We start from the raw sequence: 25,058 nt of genomic DNA, 5'->3' as shown, positions 1-25,058 counted from the left end.
CCACGTGAGCCCCAGCACACAGTGATTCTGGGCCCTCCCGGTGGCCACACTGTCCTGCTCCGGGAACTGCCCGGGGAGAGGCAGCCCCAGCAGTCAAGAGCCTGCTGGCCGTAAATCCACGGCACACGCTCCGCGCACGCCCTCCAGGGCACGTTCGTCCCTCAGCTGGAATCTGGATGTGCCTACGGCAGAGGTGACACCATGTGACTTGGGAGGCTGGCTGGTCCCCCTGCGACACTTGCTTAGAACCTGTTCCAGGCCGTGAGGGGAGCAGCGGCTGGTGAGGCCCGCCTGGACTGGAACCGGGAGCCCGAGCCCAGTGCCAGTGCGCCTGCAGTGGTCACCAGCCCCGTGGGGCCAGCTGGCATCACCTCCCACCAGGCCCTGAGCACAGTGCGGATGCGCGAGCAAACACGGTTGCCGGCTTCGAGCCACTCCGCCCGGGGGGGCTGTGGGGCAGCTCGGAGTCGACGCAGGAGCTGCACAAGACCGTCCCGAGCTCAGCCGTGTGGCGCGGGAACCCACGCCCTCTAGAGCAGCTTGTCTCTGCACAAGAGGGTCAGCGGCTCCCAGCCGCGGTAACGCTGCAAACATAAGCTAAAACAGCCCAGGACGTTGTCTTTAGTAAGTTTTGCATAAACAGAGGAAATGTGCACACTCTGAAAAATGGTGGGCTATAAAGCATGGAAAATTATCGAAGCAAATTCATTTTGTCAAAAGAAGCCTTAAGTTAACCAAACATTTCAATTGTGTACGATGTTCAAATTTAACATATAAAAATGTTATATGTTAAGAAGATAAAGAATACGCAATCTGTATAAATTCAGGATGATGTTTTATAGAAAAAGTTACGTAAAAACTGACAAAGACGCCTCCGTGAACAGCACCTCCGAAGGAGCCAGAGCCCTTCACAGACCCTTCCCCAGCTCCAGTGTGAGCGGACGTGCCCGCCCTGAGTCTCAAGAGGGAGCTCCAGCGGTCCGCAGGGTGGACGTTAGTTGTGAGCGATCACGGCGATTCCAAGGCATCCGCATGCGCCGGCAAACGAGCCCCAGCGAGTCCGGCTGCAGAGGATACCGTCCTGGCACAGGGCCATTCCGTCCACGCGGATAAAGCTAAAGGAGACACGGCTCTCCTGTCCTCGGGGCGTGTGCACACTCAACACACGGTCGACAGCGGTGGGAACGGGTTCTGCTTGCTAACAACAAGCTTCTGATGCTGATGTGATATGTAGCCTTTGATGTGACCCTGCGGGAGAGAGGAGACCGGGGTCACAACAAACCTGTCGGTGCACCCCCGGCTCAGCCGTGTGCGTCGGCGGTCTGCTCCAAACACGACGCATACACGGAGACGTGCACAACAGGGACACACAGATCACGTCCGCCCACCCGCAGCCCCTCTGAAAGCCCGGCCATTTCCCGGGATAACACAAGTTCTAACAGAAAACGCCGTGACAAACGCCAACGGCTTCCACGCCACCACACGAGCGCCTCCAGTTCCAGACCCAGCCAGCCAGGAGGGGCCTCTTACCATGTATATCAGGTTGGCCAGGATGCACTGGACCTCATCAATGTCCACACCTTCCACCTGCATGAACTTCAAGGCGACCAGGAAGGCATCCAGAGACAACTGGTGTGTTCTGAGCAGCAGGTACCTGGGAGGGCCAAGCCAGGGCCACGTGGGTTACTGACGGGCCACGAGCACTCCGAAGGCTGAGAAGGCGTCCCGAGTCAGGAGGGAAGACAGGACCCTAGCGCAGGTCTAAGTGTCTACATCCACCCACATTCACCTCAGAGTCCAAGATGCGCGTGACCGCACATTCCGCCATCTCTGCGACCGGGACGCCCCTCACCACGAACCGCGCCCTATGGATTTGAGGACACGTGGCCCTCACTATTCTGGACATTCTACCCACAGCTGGGAAAAGCGACGGATGCAGAATTCCACGACACACAGGAGTGGCGGGGCCGGCTTAGTCGGTTAGGAATAAAGGAGACTCGCTGGGACAGAATGCAGGACACCTGACAGAGGCTGGTGCGCGTGCCTGCAAGGTGGCGGGTGCACAGAGCTGGCGGCCGTGGGCGGACCGGAGGTCTGCAACCGCGCAAGCTCGGGGCAGTACTGGGGCTCGTCCACAAAGGCGCACAGCCCGTCCTGGGGGGTCATGGACAGTCACAGCGCGGGGGCTGCGTCACACTAGAGCTTAAATGTACCAGAAGGAAACACTTGGCTCACACTTTCTTGAAAAGATTCCTGTAGGTGATGACCTTCAGCTTTTCAAGGATGAGGAAAATGCCACAGCGAATAAAGAAGGTCTCGTGCTTCGTCAGGGCCTCGTTCAAGAGCAGAAGGTTGCCTTCGCTGGGTGTGGGGAGAAATGTGCAAACACAGTCAGGAAAACCAAAGTCCAGGACAGGCCCTCACACAGCACGTGTGAGGCTTTGGATGAGTGATTCCGCATCTGAAAGCCCCAAATGGAAAAGGACAGCATACCTGACGGCTTTGGTCACTTCGGCAAACTGCATGAGATGGTACTTCCTCAACAGCTCGATGGTCGGCATGTGACCCTGAGACAGAGTGCCCGTTTCCCAGAGTAAGAGCCTTTCATTCTGAACAGAATTACCTGTGATCAAATCCCTGTCAGGGAGTCACATCTGGAAAACCTGCAACCTGTTTCTTCGGAAGCAGCTGACAAGGCCCACGGACACGGTGGCTGACAAAGCAACGTGGGTCTGGCAGCCACAGCCCCGGGGGCACCCGGCCCTGACCTCCTCACGCCCCCGCGGCTCATTTCCAAGGGGGCAGAGACGGCGGAAGACAGGCCGGGGTAAGGGGTGGGACTCAGAAGCGCCTTCTGGAAGAACTGGCTGAACCATTTACAGCTGGTTGCCTCTGGGAAGCAGGCTGGGATGCGGGGAGGCACCTACCACTCTCTGCTTTTCCCTTACGAGCGACCCTGAGCTGCTCAAGTTTGAGCCACGTGTGTGTACTGCTTCGATAATTTTTTAAAAATTTTAAGTGAGAGGAAAGGAAGCTCTACCACTTTCAGGAAGTTTTAGTCAAATAACTTGCTAGTTACTTGTCATTTCTTTTCTTTTTTTTTTTTTTTTTTTTTTTTTTTTTTTTTAAAGATTTTATTTATTTATTCGACAGAGATAGAGACAGCCAGCGAGAGAGGGAACACAAGCAGGGAGAGTGGAAGAGGAAGAAGCAGGCTCATAGCAGAGGAGCCTGATGTGGGGCTCGATCCCGTAACGCCGGGATCACGCCCTGAGCTGAAGGCAGACGCTTAACCGCTGTGCCACCCAGGCGCCCCACTTGTCATTTCTTTTCAAGTATCAAATTAACTTTGGGTGACTGAATAAGGTACTTGCAGACAAGCTGGCATGATGCTTTTCTTTCTTGCCTAACCCATTTGTATTAATTTAGATTTTTAGGGGCAATAGAAATAATATGCACTTATTTTGTTTTACATACATTCATTCCCCTTCTGAGGCTGAGACTTTTAAGAGAAAGCGTCAGTCGTGGAAATAAATGGTTCGGGCCACACACCAAGCAGCTCACCCCCCCCATCTCTGGGGTGCGCTCACACGCGGCTCAGACAGTGGCAGCTATGCACCATCTGCTACATTTTTAAAATTCTATCAACCTCTTCAATGAGCACTAAGACTTTGAAGAACAGAGTAAAATCACTTACCAGCAGCATTTTTACTGGAAGCAAATATATCAGAATCATCCTTTTGTTCTTCTGACTTGAGCGGTGGCAGTGCTCGAAGGCAAAGGACAGGTACTCCTCCGCTGCAGAGACAAGCCACGTGCGGGGCCCACGCTCCACACCACGCGCGCTCACTGCGGCCCCGCCCGCGCCACGTCCCACCACTGCATCCCCTGAAACTCTGCCGTCTCCGGAACCATCAATTCCTACCACTAATTGTCATCATTTCTCGCTATTATCAGGTATTCACAATTACGACTCAATAAGTCTTTGGAGGAAAAACATCAACACCCTGAAAAACTTCAAAAGAACACAACTTAAAAGGTCCTATTCTTAGGGTTCCTGTTTTAAGGGGAAAAAAAGATGGGAGAACCACCCAGGACAGCCCTTGTTCAAAAGACGTGGGTCTATTAAAACTTCTGTGAAAGATAACACACTGTTCTGCACAAGCCCATCGAAGAGGAAGCAGGGCATGCCCCACGGCAGCACAGCACTTCCGCCGTCGGAGTCCACGGCCGGCACACACGGAGAGGACAGCCGTTCTAGGCACGGTGCCTCACGTGCACACGGCTGCTGAGGACACGGCTTTACGAAGTCTAGTCCGAGTACGGCAGAGGAGACCGTAAAGAACCGCCCATGCCAGCTAATCACTAAGTGGAAAAGAGAGAACCTGGCTTCGTGTCATGGGGAACCCAGGACAGACACTCGCAGTGCCGTGGTTTCCAGCAAGTGCCACTCGGACGAGCAGTGCCCCAGCACCACTGCGTAGTGACACGCCACGCAGCGACCCTCCACTCTGGCGGCCCCTGGGTGTCTAATGCAGACGCCGGTGGCTGAGCCACGGGCTGCCTGGGCTCCCTATCCTGGATGGGGGCCGCCACAGAGGCACGGCACCAGGAGAGGACGACCACTCACGTTCCAGAGAAGAACGGTGGTGCCAAATCACCTCCCAAGAGAAAGTCGCCCACGGTAACTGTGACTCGGGCAGGGTTTCTCAAGACCCAGCATGGGCCTTCCTGCACTTACCCGACTTCAGTGTCAACGAACGAACACGCGATCCCAGGAAAGCGGGACGGGGGTCCCTCCCGCTCGCCACCGTACGGACTGCTAAGAGGCAGTGAGCAAGCTGGGACGTGGCTCGGGATCCAGTGCCTTTAAACATGAGAAACGATTAACAACCAACCTTGCTTGAAGTCGCTGTCGAACATGGCCTTGCGGCCGACGTAGTACCGGAAGGTCACCCTCTGGGCAGTGCTGTAGTCGTCCTTGAGGTTGGAGCTGTCGATGGCTCTGATGAGCGGCTTGCACAGGTGCAGCTTGTTGATCTGCAACGGCCCAGCAAGCGCAACTCAGAGACACAGGACAAGAACTTCCCCTTTACGAAGTATCCGCCTCCTCAACGTGGAAATTACAAAGCCAATCACATTGTCAAAACTGATTACTTAAGAACACGCCGCGTGGCACACACAATATCCGGGGGGCCGGGTGCCAGGTGCCGCTGCCTCACGGGGCCGCCCCTTGCCCGGCCAACTTCATGCAGCAGGGGGACCTCTTCGCCCATCCGCCCGCCACCTGCCCCAGAGCTAACTGTTATAGCAGCGGCTGTAAGGCCTGGGGTGATACCCCTCACGTGAAATCCCAGCCCCATCACAACAGGCACCTGCTCGGGGCGCTGGTGCCTTGCTTTCCCCAGGGGGTACAGCGCTCCCCTCGCGGAGCAGAGGCTGCAACGGGATAACACATGCAAAGCTCCTACGACAGTCCCTGCACCTCGCAGGTGCTCAACAGACTAGACTGAATACGGCCGGGTGAGGGTCAGCGCCCGGCAGTGCCACAGAGACTGGCACGGAGACGGCGTTCGGGGACACAGGCAGAAGGAAGAGGCCCATGGAGCACTTGAGGCGCCCACACAGAATCCCACCTTAAAGTAGATCTTGAATAGCTGATTCACCAGGAACAGCATCCCCCACTTCTTGGAGTCCTCAATGCCAGCCCGACTACGGGAAAAAACTCTTTCAGTTACAGATGAATGAATATTTATAAATCACACACACCCACAAATCTGCCTCAACAAAATATATCCTGAGATAAAACCCCACAGCTCAAGCTGTGCCCGTGAAACAACCCGAGAGCAGAGGTCTAAGCACCAGTTACCACGGGGACACCACGAAGCACGTGGGCCGCCGATGACTGCCTCGTCTGCAAGACGTCTGTTAATTTCAACGGGACATGTGCTCGCTTATCCTGAGGACACGAGGAACTACGGAAATACATCACAACACGGAGAGAGAGGCAGCACACGCGGTCACCCACAGAGACTGGAACCGTGGTGAGGGTCCGCCTGGGAAGGGGACAGCGTGGTGACAATGTCCTCGGCCTCAGGAGGAGTAGGGTCACACACGGGTACACACTTGCCAAGATACAGTTAAGATCCGTGTGAACTGCTGCTGGTGAATTTCACCTCTACGACAAAGGAGAAGCTGTGGCATCTTGGGGCGTCTCTGATGGACGCGTCACCTTAGGGTGCGCCAAGAAGAAGGAAAAAAAAGAAAGAAAACTGCCAGACACACAGATGGAAAGACACGTGAACAGACAGCCCGAGGCACGTTCGGTAAGCGCTGACGGTGCAGGTGGTGGGTGTAAGGCGCTCCCGGTGGGATTCTGTCCACACGGTCAGACACGTGAGCATCTTCACGACACCGTGCTCAAACACCACGCACAGGGGCGTCGGCCGTGCATCTGCGCCCTGCGATGTCTCTTCCCGGGCGCAGCTTGCACACCCACAGACGGGATGCCGGAGAGGGCGCCAGCGGCAGGCTGCCCGCACACTCAAAATCCAAGGGCATGGGGTCGAAGCTTACGGAATAAACATGCCGGTATGGAACTGCAGGCCAGTTGCAAGCCATGGACACAGAAACCCTCCCTAAGACTGTCCCTAAGATCCTTTCCATATAGGAATTCTCAGTGTGAAACTGTGGTCAGCGTTTAACACCAAAGTCCTGCTCCGTGATAGCAGCCTGCTCCTCTAGGACTCTTGTCACTCACTAGTGCTATGACCTCAAATCAACATGGAGACGACGAACACTGCTCTGCCCGCCTCGGAGGGCAGAAAACAAAACACTCTGTAACCCCTGTGACTGGTCTCTTCTGGAGACACTCAGGAAGAAACCCCTGATGGGTCTCAGTCTCTGAGGCCCTGCCCACTGCTCTGCAAAGCCAGCGTGCCCCCCACCACCACCACCTGCCGCGGCCCCTGCACACTCAGCATGGTGCTGGCCGTGCTGCTGGGCATGAAGTGCAGCCTGCTGTGGTTTTCATTTGCATTTCCTCTCCTTGCTAAGGATGTTGAGCACCTGTTTGTGGGTTTACTGGTCATTTGTCTATCTTCTTTGCAGAAATGTCTGTCCAGGTCCCTTGCCCACATAGATTGGATTACTTATCTTCGCACACTCTGGATACAGGCTACCATCAGCTACATTATTCGCAAATGTTTTCCCCATTCTACAATTGTTTTTCACTTGTTGGACGGCATCTTTTGAAACAAAGGGGTTTTTAATTTTGGTGAAGTCTGGTTTATCTATTTTTTCTTAGATTACTGTGTTTTGGGTGTCACATCAAGAAAGCCAATTATCCCACAATAAGGGTGTACAGCTCGAGAAGGGAACACAGGGCACCAGTGTTCCTGGAATCCCAGAAGAGACAGAATGCGGACAAAAGGGAGGGGAAGAAAGGACGCAATGGTCACCTTTGGGAGGTGACAAAACACATCAGTGCACAGATCCGAGAAGCTCAATGCACCATAACCGAGGGGAGTATGGAGACACGCGGGCCCACGAGTCACACGACGGGAGACCCAGGGAGGAGGCGGTGTGACCAGAGGCGAGAGCGCGCTCCACACCAGGAGCACGGGACACCCGGAGGAGCGGCCTGCTAGAGCGCTAACAGACAATGCGATCTACCTCCACGCAGCACACGGAAAGGAAGACAAAGGAAAGACGCGGAATTCAGCGTCAACAGACCTGCACTCAGCGCAAGCCGCTGGAGCGTGTTCCCTGTGGACGGGGCTCACGCCAGGTGGAAATGCGAGCAGGGGGCAAGAGGAAAGCGCTCCAGAAAGGCTGTGCCACGCAAACGTCACACACGACCTCCTCTCTCTCACTTCCTGGACACAGCAGCGGACTATCTCAGCAAATCGGAACGAGCATAAGGTCCGCACACACGCGGGAGGAACACAAACATCCGCGGCCGGCGCGCCCGCCTCCGAAGCCATACTCACGTGTCACTGGCACAGACGCGGAAGCAGCTCATCAGCAGCTCGGCTGCCTTTTCCAGCATGTCCCCAACTTTGCTCTTCCCTTTCTTTACCAACTGCTGGTCTGCCTGATAGAGCACAAACATTCATGTTTAATTTCCTCTGGATTCCTTAGAGAGAAACTTCCGGTGCCGCTAGAAGCAAAAGTGGCTACAACCAAGGTTCAAAGGCCCAAGCGGCTCTGGTGAAATCCTCTGGTTGATGCTACCATTGTTAAAAACTGAGACATCAATAGCATATCCTGACTCTTATACAAATCAACTCTCCTCGACCAATTCAAGCTAGTAAGTCAGCCTGTTCTCTACACCCAGGGCACGGAGCCCGTGCCGCTCCACAAGACTTTCCTTACGGGCTCACGTTCTGCCCCCACCTGCAGCCAGTCAAAACCCCAAAACACATTTCCAACAGACACCAAAGTCATCACCAGCTTCGACTTTCCCCTTGTTTCTGGGACCCGTTTGCTCCCACTCACACCCCCTAACATAGGTTCTCAAAGTAGGGTCTATGCAGCCCCGAAAGCCTTCAGAACACTTGCACGTGGTCCATGCGGTCAAAACTACTGTCATGAACCCAACAGCCGTTATTTGTCTTTTTATTGTATTGTCACTTGCACTGATGCGAGCACAGCGGTAGGTGAAACGGCGGGGGCCTTTCCAGCGACACCACATCCCTGACGTCACCCCGTGCGGTCCTTCAGTCAACCGGTAACACTCAGTTCTCTTTAAACTGTCCTTGACGGCACAGTAAATACGAAATCCTGGTTCCTGAATATCATATATCTAACTTTCTTTGGGACGAGATGACGGCATGTACAAAAGCACGTCGGTCTTCTCCAGGAAGAGCACTTGGGAAGCTGCTGGAGTTGCCAGCCAGCACATGGAACCAGCGACTGACAGGCGAGGAAGGGGGTCCAGGCGACGGCATCTGAAGGACCATTTGCTCGAAATTCCAAGCAAACAACTGACAGTATTTGTGACCAATGATATCTGTCATTGCTTTCAAAAAAAAAAAAAAAAAGTTTTGGGTAACTTGTATCAACCACCGTGACCTTGGCAGCACTGATTACTTCAAAACTTTCTGGACAAGATCACTGGAGACACTAACAAATGGAGTCTGTCTGGTTTGGGGGTTTTTTACACAATGAAACACGTCCACATCTGGAACATCTCCGTAACTCAGTGAACCAAAACTTTCCAAATGGCCAACGTCTGATGCTACCAGATCACACGAGAGCACACAGGCCATCCCGAGAGCAGGACACACCGGCGGATTCCGACACAACAGCACAAGACGCTCGCTGCTAAGCTTCGGAGGCCACACCATAACCAACCCTAACCGCCACCTCCTGGAGCTCTGGTACCGCGGAACGGAGTAGCCACAACGATCTGATACCCCTCTCCTTCCCATCCACACCTGTGGGAGGCCAGCCCGTCTTCACACGTTCAAGCAGGCAACACGCCGCAGCACCGTGCCTAAAGGACACGGGCTCAGATGGCTTCTCTAAGATTAAAATGTAAAAAATCCAGCACTCTTCTCTGCACAGTTTGTTCATTTAAAAAATACAGTTACTTTTTAGTTAAGATGTCACTTACGTTACCACATAAAAGGCTTATTATTTTAGAAGAATATTTTTTTAAATCCCAGTGAAAATTTTTTAATACGGTAAATACAAATAGATACATAAACAAAGCTCTTTGGAGCCTAGATAACTTGCATTTAAGTTATATTGTTCGTTCCAGAAATTTCCATCAGTTCTTTACATCTTCTACCTCTTCGCTGAGACCATCTATGTTTTCACTTGCTTCGAACGTGTTCGTGACCGCACCCTGAGGCTTCGTTATGACGGCCGGGGTGCGAGCCAGTCAGGGAATTCCAACGTCTGGCGTTTGTGGGTCATCCCTCCTCATGGGCTGAGATCCTCCGTAAGCGGTATTTGGGGCGTGAGGTCACATGGGCCCCCATTTATCTTGCATCAGCAGTGGACGCCATGCTGGTGGCGAGCTGCCGCCGGCTGGGCTGGGTCTGGGTCTGGCTCCCCAAGGGCCTTGCTAAAGTGCTGGGGACAGGAACAGTCTGGGTGGCTGTGGCAGGGACTGCTGAAGACGTCTGTGCTCCTGGGCTGCCTGCTCCTGCTCTCCTTGGGGCCTCTTCGTCTCTGCCTGTCGGCCTTCCTGGACCTGAGGCTTCTGTGGGACCCAGTCCAGGATAGGAGGCAAGGACACGCAGGAGACCGCCACCTGCTGCTCTGCAAGCCGTGCTGGCTCCAGAATTCCCAGCAGGATGGAAAGGAAACTGTACCTACTCCACCTTGTTCAGAATGGGAAGTTATAATTTTTAAAACCATAGAGGTGTGTTAGGACCAAGTTCAGAACTGCCACTCCCCAACTGTCTTATGCTGACCCCCAAGGGCAAACCGATCCCGAAAGATCCAGGCACCCCCAGCTGCTGCCGGGACCGACATGAGGGTGGGATTCTTCGAGACAGGGGACAGCCACACCTTAACCGTAAAGGAGAACCCAGAACTGCTCATGATACCGCCTCGCCCCTTTCTTTATAGCACGCACAGAGAAACTCCCTCTACACCCACAACGTGAAAACCCACCAGCCCACACAGAACAAGCAGTCCAGCTACCTCCTGCCCTTCTGCTCTCTACACCAGGTACATGCTAACCACATCCTAACCCTCACAACTTTTGGAAGATGACATGAAATTAAGCAACAGACAGAACCTGAGTTTGAGTTTTAAAAGAACAGTGACAAAAACTGAACTTACGTTATTGGCAAATATTCGAAGGTCAAGCGCTACAGCGTACATGACAGGCAGAGCCCTGCAGGCAGAAGAGCACGTCTGTTGGAGGGGCCATGAGGTCCGACGTTCCCTTCCCAACACCAGGGCTCCCATCCATCCACAGGGGGCCATCGTCCCTCCAGGAATCTGGCGGCTCCTGCTGCCTTCTCACCTCCTGTCAAGGCAGGCTGCGGCACCGGAGCTTCCTGACCAACACTGAAGTGCTCTTCACCCACTGCCCCGGACCCTCCCCAGAGGCCCAGGTCCTGGTGCGTCCAGGGTCCTCAGCCCCAGACAGCACCTCCTCACGCTGTTTAGGACCTTCTGCTTCCCCTCAACTGTTCTCCGAGCAGCTCAATCAAAGCAAGATGTGGTTTACGAAGGCCTACCTTCGTAACAGGATCCAGAAAACGTAACAGACAAGAGGTCATAAAAGGATTCTTTAAATTTAGCTGATGGAATTGGTTTCATGTGTAAGACAAGTCTCCACTTTTAAAGAGGAACTTTGTTTTTGTTTTTTCAGTAAAAGGTATTTGCAAGCCTTCAGTTATTTTAGCATACACAAAAGTCCAGTATTTACCTACAGTTAGTAAACCATAGAATCAAGAGTCGGTTTGTCAAGGGTTACACATACTCACTCTAGTCACTCCACGTGACCTGTAGTTGATATGCCCTTTTATCCAAGTTAAAATAAAAAAATCAGCTCAAAATTGACAACTGACAAACATTTTGGGGTATGGAAGGTCTGAAATAAAACAAGGCTTCATGTTCATGTGGACACACGGCAGACAATCTGGTTGGTCTGTCACGTAATGTCACAATGACCATTAAAACTCCACTATCCACCCTGGTATCTTCCTATGTCGACACATGGCAGTCAATATCCACGTAGAAAACACAACACGTATTAAAGTGTTAAAAAACTTCTGCTAAAAAAAAACCCCAAAAAACAAAACCCTGCCATTTGCCAGTTTCCAGTTATTTCTGTTCATACTTACCAGTTTTCTTCTTTGTGGGCTTGAAATGCACGCAGGAATGACGTACTATATTAAGGAAGGAACAGTGTACAAAATCTGAGGTAATGCTACAGATGATAAGAAGAAATACGAAGGATTCTAAATTTTAAATTTAGAAAATTATACATCACAGAGGCAAGTTACGGAAGGAAAAACATACAAATTACAAGTATCTGGACATGATTAGGTATTAATCAGTATTTACACGTACGTTCTTCAAAGTAAGAGACTATGTTAAGATTTTCTTAAATGGCAACTTCAAACATTTTATTTGGTTTTTCTGAACCCAGATAATCACATAGATAATAGGCTTTAGAATCTGGAGTATAAAGTTTATTTCCTTGATTACGGAATTCTTAAATTCAAAGGAGACTAAGCTAGTTAGTAACCAACTCTCTCCTTTGTACATTTAAACAAGTTGAAAAATAAGCAAACTAAAAATCTGGGGATACACGTGAACACTCAACATCCACTGACTGAGGCCTTGGCTCAGAGATACCACTTACATGATCTGAATAGACACTGGCTGGATTAAAGTCTTTAGTGACCTCATTTCAGTGACGATGTGCGAAGTCCACTCTTGTCCATCTATGCCTGGAGTCTGGAGAGCTCCTATTTCGACAAAGGGACTAACTAGTCCCTGTAGCTGTACTTAATACTTTAAAGGAAATACCACTGTTCACAACAGAATTAAGCAAAACCCTTAAGCGTCAACCGCGTTCTTCCTCATTGGATGACAGTCTTAAGGCCCAGGATACATTTAAGCACCTGAATGAAATAGCTAATCGAGTTTCTCTTTCTGAAGTTAGTTTCAATTCCCTTCTAGTTAAAGGTGTGAATGAAAGTGGTCCAATGCCTCCAGATCTTGAACCCCAATGATAACTGAACCGTGACACAAGCGACAAAGATATTGGACGATGACAGTCTGGCATCTGTACGCCTCGATGAAGTCGTGGTTCCCCACCGCATAAGTGCACCTGCAACAGAGACAGAACGGGCTGGGGACACGGGAGCAGGGCCTGCGAGTGAGCCCCGACGTCCCATCCCAGACACCAAGCACGCCGCTCACCCTGCTACAAGCTACAGGAGCTGGAAGGAGGATAAGAAACACAACAGTGACGTCTGAACTGAAACGGGCTGTTGGAAGAGGAAACCCACAGGACACTCTGGAGCACTGCTCTCCAGCCCCAGGACGAGACCCTAACTGCGACAGGTTTTCAGTGCAAGCCCTGGGCACGGACGAGCACGGCCCTGCCACAGCAGCCACAGGCGGGGTGCTCGCACCGGACGCCCGCTGGGCAGGGTCAGCAGCAGTCACGTCATCACCACATCTGGAGCCCCAACACACAGCGCACAGAGCCAGAAACGGCGGGGAGCCTCACACTACCAGGAGCCCAGTGGCACCCTGATTTCTCCAGAGATTTCCCAGGGCTCACGTGGGCCCCCCTACCCCAAGCCCTGGAGGCACACAGGCAGGAGGGCGATGGAACACCTCGTGCTTCAGGACATCTGGCTTTGCCCGGCCCAAACCTCCAACGGTGAAAACAGCAGATATGAGATGTCACTGAGAAGCAAGTCTTTCGTGTGCTTTGCGCAGCACTAGCCCCATTCCCGGCAGGGCAAAGAGGTAAAAACATAGGCATGTTTCCACAGAAAACACAAAATGAGTGGCTAACTGGGGGATGGGCATTAAGGAGGGCACGTGATGTAATGAGCACTGGGTGTTAGATGCAACTGATGAATCACTGAGCTCTACCTCTGAAACTAATAATACAGTATATGTTAACTAAACTGAATTTAAATTAAAAAAACAGTACCAAAAAAACCCACCAAAAAAACAAATGCACTTTTCTTTTCAAAGCAAATTATTCATTGTTTCAAGTCTAAGATGATGTGGTTTTTTAAAAAGATTTTATTTATTTATTTTAGAGGGAGTGTATGCGTGAGTAGGGGGAGGGGCAGAAGGGGAGGGAGGGGGAAGGGGAAGGACAGTCTCAAGCGGACACCCCACTGAGCACAGAGTCCGCTGTGGGGATCGCGATCTTATGACCCTGAGACCATGACCTGAGCCAATCCAAGAGTCTGAGGCTCAACCGACAGCCACCGGGGCGTGTCTCAAGGGTAAAATGAGGTTAAATTAAATCCCTAGTCGATTCAGCAATTTCCAGATTTGCTTTATTTTTCTTCCTCCCCAGGGGGTTACCTTAAATGAGCAGCAAACATTTCATCATAAGGAGGTTCCAAAACCTGCTGACACTTCTCTTCTGGGGATGCCATCTAAATGATAAGAGGAAAAGTGTCAAAAATAAAATTAAAATGCAGCAAAAGAATGCAACGTGAAGAAAGAAATTTACACGAACCTGTTTCAAAAGACCATTCGCTTTACAGTTAAGGGGAAGAGTGGACGCTCGGCACTGGTGCTCTCACACGTACGTGTTGCCACGGCCTGTGACGGGCGCGGCACAAACACACCTGCTGTGCCTACCACAGTCCAAGAGACACTCCGGGCACTGGCGCGTAGACCTTAGTATCTACCAGCCAGTCAGTGAGGAAACATTTACGGAGCAGCTACTCTGTGCTCCGTCAGGAAGGCAGCGTGAGTGACAGGTGATGCCATGTCAGGAACCCCCTCCTCCACTCCCGGGGAGAGAGCCACCTGCTCGACATAACAGTCCCCGCTCCCCCGTCCCTGGTGGAGCACCCAAGGCAGACAACGGCCTCCAGTGGACGGAGCGCCACCTCAGAAGGCCAACGGGGATCAGCCCTGGCTAACAAAGGGAGGACACAGCCGCCCGCGGTGCTGCGACTGGATGCCCGCAGTGCCACGACGGGACGCACACACCACCAGCTGAGGACTGTCTGGCCAGCGAGCCTGAGGCACTAACCTCCACTTGCAGCAATGGTTTTGAACACTGTCACACAAGACAGCCGCCCAGGGAACCCGAGACTTTAAGAAGAGCCTGCTCCCACTCCTCAAACCGGTTTCTGTGGTCTGCGGTGCAGCCTACACACTGCCAAATGTGATCTCCAACATACAGAGCTCCTACTTCTTTCAAAAGAAACACTGCCCCAACAGGACCACATTCCGGTATCACCATGGGAGCCAATGAGGAAATGGGACTTCCCAAAATGCCAAGAATACTTTCTGGAGAAGACAGGGCTTGCATATCATTTATCTGCTAAATCAAGGACACTTATGGTGTAGGGCAGGGTTTGGCAAATGCTTTCCATAAAGGGCCAGATGGTAAACACCGCTGGCTTTCCAGGCTATAGATCTCTGCTCACCGAGCCGGCTACACGTCCGTGGCCCAGAGAGCCCAGGAATGGGCACACGTGGCTCTGCCCCACTAGGCTTTACTTATAACAGGACACATTTGTGGGCTTTGGGGACAGACAGGCCTGGGCACAGCCTAGCCCACAGCCTGTCTAATGGATGACCTTGGACAACCCTGCTACACTGCACATCTCTGAGGCTCAGGGGATCACGAGGGAGTTAACTACAGAGCATGAGACACAAACCTCAGCCTGGCATCTAACACACGTGCTCAATAAATGAACTGGAATTACAGACATCGTAAATGAACTTTAAAATTTTCAAAAGAGTGGCAATATTAGTTTCCTTCTGACTTAAAACTCTCAGCTTCTCTTAGGAAGCCAGTCACCCCGGAGCCTCTCAGACACCTGCGGGCATGGCCCGTTTGCCCACCTGAAGCCGTGGGTTGGCAACATGAGGGTGCTTGAAAGACACCAGCTCCGCACAGGATGCTCCGTCTCTGGTGTCGATGGCTTCATAGACCTGAAACATTTGAAAAGAGATAAGCAGAGTAGAAAACAAACCAGCTTGCCCTCACAGAACCTAAATGACACGTCGTACGCCTCCAAAGTCCACCTTCCAGACTCCGGAGGAGCCAGAGCAAGGACACAGAAGAAGCCGGGCTCTCGGTAGCAGTCAATGAGGGCCACGTTTCGGGAGGCAAAGAAACAGGTGACTTACCGCTAGAAGCAGCAAGCAACCAGGGTAAGCCAGCGGTTATTAAGGAAGGCATGTTATTTTAGTCTTACTTGGTCATATGGACACTTGAAAATTCACTCATAAAGCTTACGGGGTAAAAAAAGAACTTAAAAGCCACATTCCACTCAACCTACACATGAACTGAAACAGGGAAGGGAAGAGCTAAACAGATGGTATCACAGTCACGCCAAAGCACAGCTGGGTGCCATGAGCAAGAAGTAGGTCGATCCATCGGTGATGATGTGCCAGTGTCCACAATGTGCTTGTTGTTAAGCAAACAAAAACAACAAAACAGAACAACAAACACACACACACACAACCCAAAACAAAACACAAAAAAACCCCAAGGTCACAGGAAAAGTGCCTAACTCGACCTGGGAGGAAAAGAGAAACCACGTGTGACACATGAGCACAGGAAATGCCAGCCCTGGGCCCGCGGGGTGCAGGCTGGGGGCTCAGGAAGCTTTTACGGGTTTCTGTCCTGGGGGCCTGTGCTGCAGCAGACCTCTGTAATTAGAAAGCCAAATGACGTTTGAAGATTTACCAAACAAGAACAAAGATATCCGAACAAATGGGCAGAGGAAACCACGCATAGAGAAAGTTGCGCACACAGCATGATTTATCTACAGTGGGGTGAGCTCTGTCTATGGACGTGAGACTCCAGTCAGGGAAGACACGAAGAAGATGCAGACTGCACACCCACGGCAGGCGCTCACGTCACTTCCCAGCTGCAAGATGCACCCCCAGAAGCGGCTAAGTGTGGCAAGGGAGGCCAGACTAGCCGCGACCAACAACAGAAAGCGACTGGAGCTCCCCCACACTGCGGGTGAGAAGCGGCCAGGTTGGCCCTCGAGGGAGGGCACGCACCTGCTCTCCCCCCAACCCAGTAACCCTACACCCCGGCATCTGTGGCCAGAGAAATGCATCCAGGTCCCGGGATGTTGTACCACTTAGGGCATCGACTGGGAAAGTTTACACCACCTCACCTAAGACAATGGACGTGATCGAGGCTCTGCCACTCGACTGTCCAACAAACCCACAGAAGCACGTGCGTTTTGAGCCAGCAATCCCACTTCCAGGATTTACCTTACAACAAGAAACAAAAGATACCCGTGCAGGGTTGTGTGAGGTTGCGAAGGATCACAAAACACTGGTCCCATCGCTGCTCTTACCTCCAGGAAGCTGATAAAGGCCACCAGAGCTCCAGTCACAGGAGGCGCCAAAGGAAAATGAGACAGCAACAGACCGTGGACAAATCTCAAGGAACTGGTGCGCAGCTCAGGGGACACTAGGCCACAGCCACCCAGTCACCTTCAGTGGCTGTTAGCACGTCGTGGCCTTTCCATTTAAGCAGCCGCCAGTGGACCATGCAGCCGGACTCCAGGGGAGCCTGTCTGGCAACATCTACGTGGTGTCCCTGCAGGCCCGGTCCAGAGACTGCAGAGCTCATCAGGTGCAGCTCACTGACTCTGGACACACCCAGGGAAAGCTCTCTCCTGGCCACTGCTAGTTACCCGGTGACCTCCTGGCTCTAAGCTGGTAGATGGAGGTTGTGGGGAGGGGGAAGTCATCTACTCTTAGAACTTGTAATTTTTTTATTTTTTTAAGTCATCTCTACACCCAACGTGGGGCTTGAACTCACAACCCTGAGATCAAGAGTCACATGCTCCACCGACTGAGCCAGCCAGGCGCCCCCAGAACATGTAATTTCTTAAAAATACAAGGGCGCCTGGGTAGCTCAGTCAGTGAAGCATCTGCCTTCGGCTCTGGTCATGATCCCAGGGTCCTGGGATGGCGCCCTGTATCGGGCTCCCTGTTCAGTGGGGAGTCTTACTTGTCCCTCTCCCTCTGCCCTCTCTCTAGCTCATGCTCACGCTCCATAAAATAAATAAATCTTTTTAAAAAATGTTTTAAAAAAAATACATTTACTAGCTCCATCTGCTAACAAGGCCTTGAAGTAATGACTCCCCCACCCCCACCCCCACCCCCGTGGCAATGAGTACACCCAGCACTGCTTCGTTTCCTAAGCTCCACTACCATGAAGAGGAACTAGAGCTCCCTGGAAAGGACTGGTCCAGTGCTGGGATAGGGAAAGAAGTCCATGAGCTTGGCATGGATATTACTATGCCAGAAAGCAAAGCAGAGCTCAAGGAAGGAGAGAGACATGTAAAAAAGCCCCAGAAACCAGTCTGAAGGAGCTCTTCGTGACCAAATCTGGACAAGTTGAGCTTCAAAAATAGGGAGAATGATCTTATTATTAGTTCTGGATTATAACTTGGCATTAACAACAATCTATAATACTTTTTAAAAAGGAACACAGGGAAAAGCATTTTTAACAGACGAAGCTAACAAACGTAGAGTGAGATGATCACCACTGGGCAAACGCTCATGCGATAACCCACTTGGGAAAAGACCCAAATGAAAGCTGAAACCACTGCGGAAAGGGTGTGGGGCAGGGTGTTCTCAGGCTCTCACAGTCTGTCCGACAGATTATGAATCAATACGATGGGAAAAGGTCCCTGGACGCTGGAGCGGGCAGTCAGGAGCACCGATGCAAGCCTCCTGACGTTGCAGGCCATCTACACTAGCCAGGTCCACCCAAACCTACTCACTAGAGTCAAGTAAAGGCAGATGGTGACACAGCCACGAGTCCACTGCCTTGGACACTTGTAAAAAGCTGTCATAAAATAAATCCGCTCCCAGAAACCGGCAAGAGGACTCTTGTAGAGGAAAGACTAAAGAGCAAGACCACCACGCTCGGAGCGTGACCTGACTGGGCCCTGCAGGTAACAGAGAGGCTCCCAACAGCCCCGCGGGTGGATGTGGAGCACAAACGCACTAGCTCAAAACACTGACGGTACACTTGTCGGCTATGCTAAAGGCCCTGCAGCCGGACAGCAGTGCTGCCTCAGTCCCACAGGAAGGGCCTTGGCGGCAGCGACCTCCTTTCAAATGGTTCAGGGGAGAGAGGCACGCGTGCCCGGAGGGAAGGACATGGAAACGTGGTGCGCCAGCTGAGGGTGTCCACGTCTTCAATGTTCTCCGTTCAACATTTCTGTAGCTTTGAAAATTTTCACAATAAAAAGCTGGAGGAGAATTACAATTTTAAATGTGGATAGTTTTTAAAAAGTAACTTGCCATTTGACATGAGAATTTGTAGAATGGACAAAAGAATGAAGTAAAGGACACCAAACAAAAGAATACCAGCCCTCGAAGAGACACTAGGAATATGGAGCAGCTTCAGCTGTGGGGAGAAGCACAGCTGACCCGCCTAGCAGGTCTGAACCTAGGCTTTTTACAGCAGAATGCTATAAATGCATTTCCTCCTCCTTACGATTGTCTTAGTAATATTTCCTTTTCTCTAGCTAACTCAGTTGTAAAAACATAGTATAGAACACAACACAAAAAGCAGGGTAATTAACCATCAACAGTATGGTATCGGTTAAGTTTTTGGTGACCCAAAAGTTGTATGTGTATTTTCAACTGCACAGGGGTCAGTACCCCTAACCCCCACATTGTTCAAGGGTCAACTATACATGCAAAATGATCTTTTCTTAATACAATTTTTAAAAGTAGAATATTTGAGAAAAATGTTAAGGTAAATTAATTCAACCTGTCCTCTCCAAACAGAAACCAAACTGGAGGCATGTTGTAGTGCTGAGCACTGATATCCCAGCTACTGCCCACCATTAGGAAGGACGGCCCTCCTTGGGCCTCTCAAACCGGTGTGCTGGCCCCACAAGGCCTTAATCGCTCACTCCTTTACTCAGGCCACTGTTCAGGACTGTTTATAACTTTAAGAAATGAAAGCAGTGTCTTTCCCTCCCCCATCCCTAACCCCAAGCAAAAAGCAGACTTGCTTGCTCACAGCCTGCTACAAAATGGGCGGATTCCCCAAATTCAGGATTTCTCTCTTGGATGCAAGTGCAGTCACCCTTCTGGGCCCACTGGGTCCAAGGAAACTGGCAGGCTGACCCCACATTACCAGCTGCGCTGAACTGAGGTAGAGACCCTTGGTCTTTGACCCAGGAGTACATGTGTTCTGCCTGTGTCCAAGAAATGAACAAGAAAACTCAGAAACTTATGAGGAGACTAAAACCAAACCCCTGACCTGATAGCTATTAGGAAGCGAGCACAGAGAAGAAATTAAATGAAAGACCTACGACTTGTCCACAGGTAGCTGCTGGCTGAGGATGCTATAAGTACGAAATAAAAAATGTGTCCAAACCGAGAGGGTCACTGAGATTCAAAAACAGTACACGTTGGACCCCGAGAAATAGGTAGGTTCTGACTAGGACAGGAAATGGTGGTTGAAACCTAGGTTAACAGAGGCAGTGTGCTTTGTCTTAAGGGCACAGACTCTAAGTCCAGAACGTCTGGTCTGAATGCGCTACTTACTAGCCCAGTGACCTTGGAAAGCCACCGCACCTTCTCTGTAAGATGGGGCTTGCAACGGGCCCGCCTCCCAGAAGTGGTAATAAGGAGCTATGCACACGACCGTGGTTGGTTCTCAGTAAGAGTCCAACAAGCACTGGTGGTTACTCCTCCCACCACCCCAACCACTTAGTCAAACAACACTCCTCTGAGAATGTGGGTGATGAGGGAGCAAAAGGCCAGCTGAGGACAGGCAGAAGCTGACACCCCACAACCCTGCCCCACGGGATATATGTGACATTCCTCAGGCACTTCTGGCTGCCCTAAAGGAAAAACAAACAGCTAAACAAGAAATAGCTATTGAGGGGCACCTGGGTGGCACAGCGGTTGGGTGTATGCCTTCGGCACAGGGCTTGATCCCGGCGTTATGGGATCGAGCCCCACATCAGGCTCTTCCGCTGTGAGCCTGCTTCTTCCTCTCCCACTCCCCCTGCTTGTGTTCCCTCTCTCGCTGGCTGTCTCTCTGTCAAATAAATACAATCTTAAAAAAAAAAAAAAAGAAAAAAAAGAAATAGTTATTGATCACAATCACGCCTTCCCCTGAAGGGATTCCTGCCATAAAAGACCCGGTAGAAGGAATGCCACCATCCCTCCCCTTCTCCTTTGCATCCTAGGCTACAGATGGGTGCCTGGTGAATAGACTAAAATACCATGCCATGCTGTCGAATAGACTAAAATGCCCGTGCCATGAAGTCCTATGCCCTGAAAGCTGTGTTACTGCCCTGCCACTTTTAACCCATGGAAAATAAGAAAAGTAAGGGAGAAATTACCCAATTTCATAATTTAAGTACTAGAGAACATTGACGGAAAACAGTAAAAACTGAAATCCACCATGGTCTAAGTGACATTCCAGTACATGTGGTCTTCACAGCCAACTTCCCTAGTGAATCAAAATTAATTTAATTTAATCAGGTACTGGGTTCAGCCAGCTGAGTGGAGGTCCTGCGGCCAGAAGCAACTAGACCAGGGATGTGAAGGGGATCACATTAGATCAATCAGGAGGAAATCTCACATGGGGATCTGAAGATTGGCAGCTGTCCTGGTGACTTAGGTGGCTGTCCCCTGCCCAAGACAGACAACTTCGTATAAGGACAGAAGAAAAGAGAGGGCATCAAGTCTCTGGGTCTTATTACCATCTCAGCCAGGGTACTGACTTCCAGCCAAAAGTCAGGCTTTCTCCTCCCCATAGAGTAGCCATGGGCTAGAGGACTGCAGCCTGAGCAATCAACATGGAAGTGTTCCAATAAAACCGTACTCCTTGAAGAGCCCCTGGAACGAGAGTAAAGGAAGAGGAGAGAAAGTACTCACCAAGCTTGCACCAAAGCTCAGAATCCAGATGAAAAGACTCAGAAGCCCCACATTTGGGTGCCAAAGGATGGGGTTTTAGAATATAGGTGAGGTTCGGTGGGGTGAGGTCCAGAGCTGATGACCAAGAAAAACTGAGACGTCTCTGGTGCAAAATGGTGGTTTATTAAAGCACAGGGACAGGACCCACGGGCAGAAAAAGCTGCTGCCCCGGGGTTGTGAGGGTGGCTGATTATACACCATGGAGGTGGGGGAGGTGAGGAAAAGGGAGGTTTCAAAGGATTTTCGTCAGTTAGAGAAGACTCACAGCACTGGCTTTGCCATTGTCAAGTTCAGGTGGTTTTTCCCTGTAGCAAGGCATTCACAGCAAGATAGGAGCTTCCTGGAGGAACATTACACTCTGCCCACTTCAAGTATTTGCCAATGGGCTGCAGATTATAAGGACATGTAATTGTGTCTACATTCCCTCCTGGAAGCTGGGTTATTGTTAGAAATGCTTTGTTCTTAGTCTCTTCAATAAATGGTGCTGGGAAAATTGGACAGCTACATGCAAAAGAATGAAACTTCACCACTCTCTTACACCATACACAAAAATAAACTCCAAGGGGCGCCTGGGTGGCACAGCGGTGAAGCGTCTGCCTTCGGCTCAGGGCGTGATCCCGGCATTATGGGATCGAGCCCCACGTCAGGCTCCTCTGCTGTGAGCCTGCTTCTTCCTCTCCCACTCCCCCTGCTTGTGTTCCCTCTCTCGCTGGCTGTCTCTATCTCTGTCGAATAAATAAATAAAATCTTTAAAAAAAAAAAAAAAAAAACTCCAAATGGATGAAAGACCTTGATGTGAGACAGGAATCCATCAAAATTCTAGAGAAGAACACAGGCAGCAACCTCTACGACATCGGCCAAAGCGACCTTTTTCATGACACAACTCCAAAGGCAAGAGAAACAAAAGATAAAATGAACTTATGGGACTTCATCAAGATAAAAAGCTTCTGCACAGCCAAGGAAACACCCAAAAAAACTAAGAGGCAACCCACGGAATGGGAGAATATATTTGCGAATGACACTAAAGATAAAGGACTGGTATCCAAGATCTACAAGGAACTTCTCAAACTCAATACACGAGAAACAAATAAACAAATCAAAAAATGGGCAGAAGATATGAACACTTTTCCAATGAAGACATACAAATGGACACATGAAAAAATGTTCAAAATCATTAGCCATCAGGGAAATTCAAATCAAAACCACACTAAGATACCACCTTACGCCAGTTAGAATGGCAAAAATAGACAAGGCAAGAAACAACAATTGTTGGAGAGGACGTGGAGAAAGGGGATCCCTCCTACATTGTTGGTGGGAATGCAAGTTGGTACAGCCACTCTGGAAAACAGTGTGGAGATCCCTTAAAAAGTTAAAAATTGAGCTACCCTATGATCCAGCCATTGCACTACTGGGTGTTTACCCCAAAGATACAGACGTAGTGAAGAGAAGGGCCATATGCACCCCAATGTTCATAGCAGCATTGTCCACAATAGCTAAATCGTGGAAGGAGCCGAGATGCCCTTCAACAGATGACTGGATTAAGAAGCTGTGGTCCATATATACAATGGAATATGACTCAGCTATCAGAAAAAACGAATTCTCAACATTTGCTACACATGGTCGGCACTGGAGGAGACAATGCTAAGTGAAATAAGTCAAGCAGAGAAAGACAACTATCATATGGTTTCTCTCGTCTATGGAACATAAGAACTAGGATGATCGGTAGGGGAAGAAAGGGATAAAGAAAGGGGGGGTAATCAGAAGGGGGAATGAAGCATGAGAGACTATGGACTATGAGAAACAAACTGAGGGCTTCAGAGGGGAGGGGGGTGGGGGAATGGGATAGACTGGTGATAGGTAGTAAGGAGGGCACGTATTGCATGGTGCACTGGGTGTTATACGCAACTAATGAATCATCGAACTTTACATCGGAAACCAGGGATGTACCGTATGGTGACTAACATAATAAAATAAAAAATCATTAAAAAAAAAAAAGAAATGCTTTGTTCTTGTAAATTGCTAAGACTTTTGTAAACTGAGAGAGACTCAAATCTTGCAGGATTGTAATCTCTACAAATTAACTATGTGTTTTCCTTTAGGCAGCCAGAACTGCCTGAGGAATGTCACATATATCCCATGGTGGGGGGGTGGCGGTTGCGGAGCGTCAGCTTCTGCCTGTCGTCAGCCTGCCTTCTGTTCCCTCTCACCAATCATTGCAGACTATCTCCAACTGCCTCCTAGAGATCTTTACCTGGCTGTCAACAGACACCCCCAACTCAACATGTCCAAAACGCAGTTTGTAAACTGTCGCTCCAAATTTGCTCTGCTCGTCTGTTGCTCTGGCTGGAACCCTGGGACTCATTCTCCTCCCAGACCCTCAACCATACATTCTTAATCACCAATGGAATGCTTCCTTCAGTCATTTTAAAAATCCACTCCCTCTTTTCCCGATCAGCACGGTTCTAGTGCTGGGAATAAGCACAGTTTAGTGGAAAGAATGCCCATTTTTGAATCCATAAATGCTCCTATTTTAAGTATGGCTCTGGCGTTTGTAGGCTGTACGGACAGAATTCCCTTGGAGACTCATTTCCCGAAGGCCTATAAACTGCCACAAGTGAACACGAGGCGTGTCCCAAGTGATGGCTGGACTAGCGCTGGCAGCCGGACCACCCGCTGCCCCCACCTCCTCCCGGCATCTGTCCCGAGTCAGTGGCTGACCCTCCGCCACGGAGCGTGGCTGACAGGTCCCCGGAGTCCCCTCGGACCCCTCCGCACGTCCCTCTCTTGAGGTCAACGCCCATCGGCGCACCCCCGGGTCCCTGGGAAACACCGTCGGAGCGCCTGCTCAACCGTCTTCGCTTTCCCTCCGGCGGCCAAGGACTCGGGCACAGTGGGCGAACCGACTCGCCCCAGCCCACCTGTTCTCGCCAGCGCCGCCGGGCTCCCGCTCCAGACCCCGCCGACGGCGCATATTACCTGCTGCAAGTATTGGTTGATCGTGATGTGCGCCATGGCGGCTCACTCCGCCGGAAGTGCGCAGGGCCTGCGCGCCTAGCCGCGGCAGCTTCACTTCCGGCCCGCGGTCCGGTCCGGCCTGCGCACCCCCCGGCCCCGCCTTCCCCGCACGCTGGTTCCGGAGGGAAAGAGTCCGCCGGAGCGTGTGCCCCGGGCCGGCATGGCGGCGCGTCCGGGCTAAGAAAGGCTGGGGTCTGCGCTACGGTTCGCCGCCGACCCTCGGCGAGGACGCCTCGTTCGCGCCTCTTGGGTGCTCGGGCTCGCCCGGGGCACGCTGGGCCCCCGGGGCTGACCGGCCTTGCGCCCCGCCGCCCCCCCTCGACCGTTGCAAGTGCCACACGGAGCGGAGCGGCCCGGGGCGGTGTCGGGGTCAGGCCGGGGTCGGGGTCGCGCCGGGCCGGCGGGGCGGCGGTTGGGCG

The 25,058-nt window shown here is 51.3% G+C and overlaps 1 protein-coding gene across 4 annotated transcripts; it reads right to left on the bottom strand.

Annotated features, from left to right (window-relative positions):
* Positions 1-818: 818 nt before the first annotated feature.
* PCID2 (PCI domain containing 2) lies at positions 819-25,053 on the bottom strand. 4 transcript variants are annotated; one of them, XM_026488781.4, is made up of 14 exons: positions 24,601-25,046; positions 15,538-15,627; positions 14,035-14,108; positions 12,743-12,808; positions 11,814-11,855; positions 10,801-10,855; positions 7,992-8,095; positions 5,637-5,712; positions 4,899-5,040; positions 3,698-3,798; positions 2,494-2,609; positions 2,236-2,361; positions 1,531-1,654; positions 819-1,248 (listed from the first exon to the last, which is right to left on the bottom strand). In XM_026488781.4, exons 1-14 carry the CDS (start codon positions 24,634-24,636, stop codon positions 1,159-1,161), a joined length of 1,242 nt encoding a protein of 413 aa, XP_026344566.1. In that variant the 5' UTR covers positions 24,637-25,046; the 3' UTR covers positions 819-1,158. The 4 variants fall into 4 exon arrangements, with proteins under 4 accessions (XP_026344566.1, XP_026344567.1, XP_026344568.1 ...); XM_026488782.4 differs by having other exon boundaries at positions 2,494-2,567; positions 24,601-25,044; XM_026488783.4 differs by lacking the exon at positions 819-1,248 and adding an exon at positions 1,790-1,865 and having other exon boundaries at positions 24,601-25,053.
* Between the last annotated feature and the right edge of the window lie 5 nt (positions 25,054-25,058).

This window comes from Ursus arctos, unplaced genomic scaffold (genome assembly GCF_023065955.2).
Source record: "Ursus arctos isolate Adak ecotype North America unplaced genomic scaffold, UrsArc2.0 scaffold_10, whole genome shotgun sequence".
In the NCBI taxonomy this organism is placed as follows: domain Eukaryota; kingdom Metazoa; phylum Chordata; class Mammalia; order Carnivora; family Ursidae; genus Ursus; species Ursus arctos.
The sequence above is the reverse complement of the archived record's forward strand: the minus strand, read 5'-3'. Positions and strand labels throughout refer to the sequence as shown.

Bases quoted from the DNA above. Each gene is read 5' to 3' on its own strand.
- PCID2 (XM_026488781.4), bottom strand. From the start codon at position 24,636: ATGGCGCACATCACGATCAACCAATACTTGCAGCAG. The intron at 15,628-24,600 runs GTAATATGCGCC...CAAATGTTTCAG, and splicing joins TCAACCAATACTTGCAGCAG to GTCTATGAAGCCATCGACAC. The intron at 2,610-3,697 runs GTAAGTGATTTT...AATTCTGTTCAG, and splicing joins TTCCAGTAAAAATGCTGCTG to AATGAAAGGCTCTTACTCTG.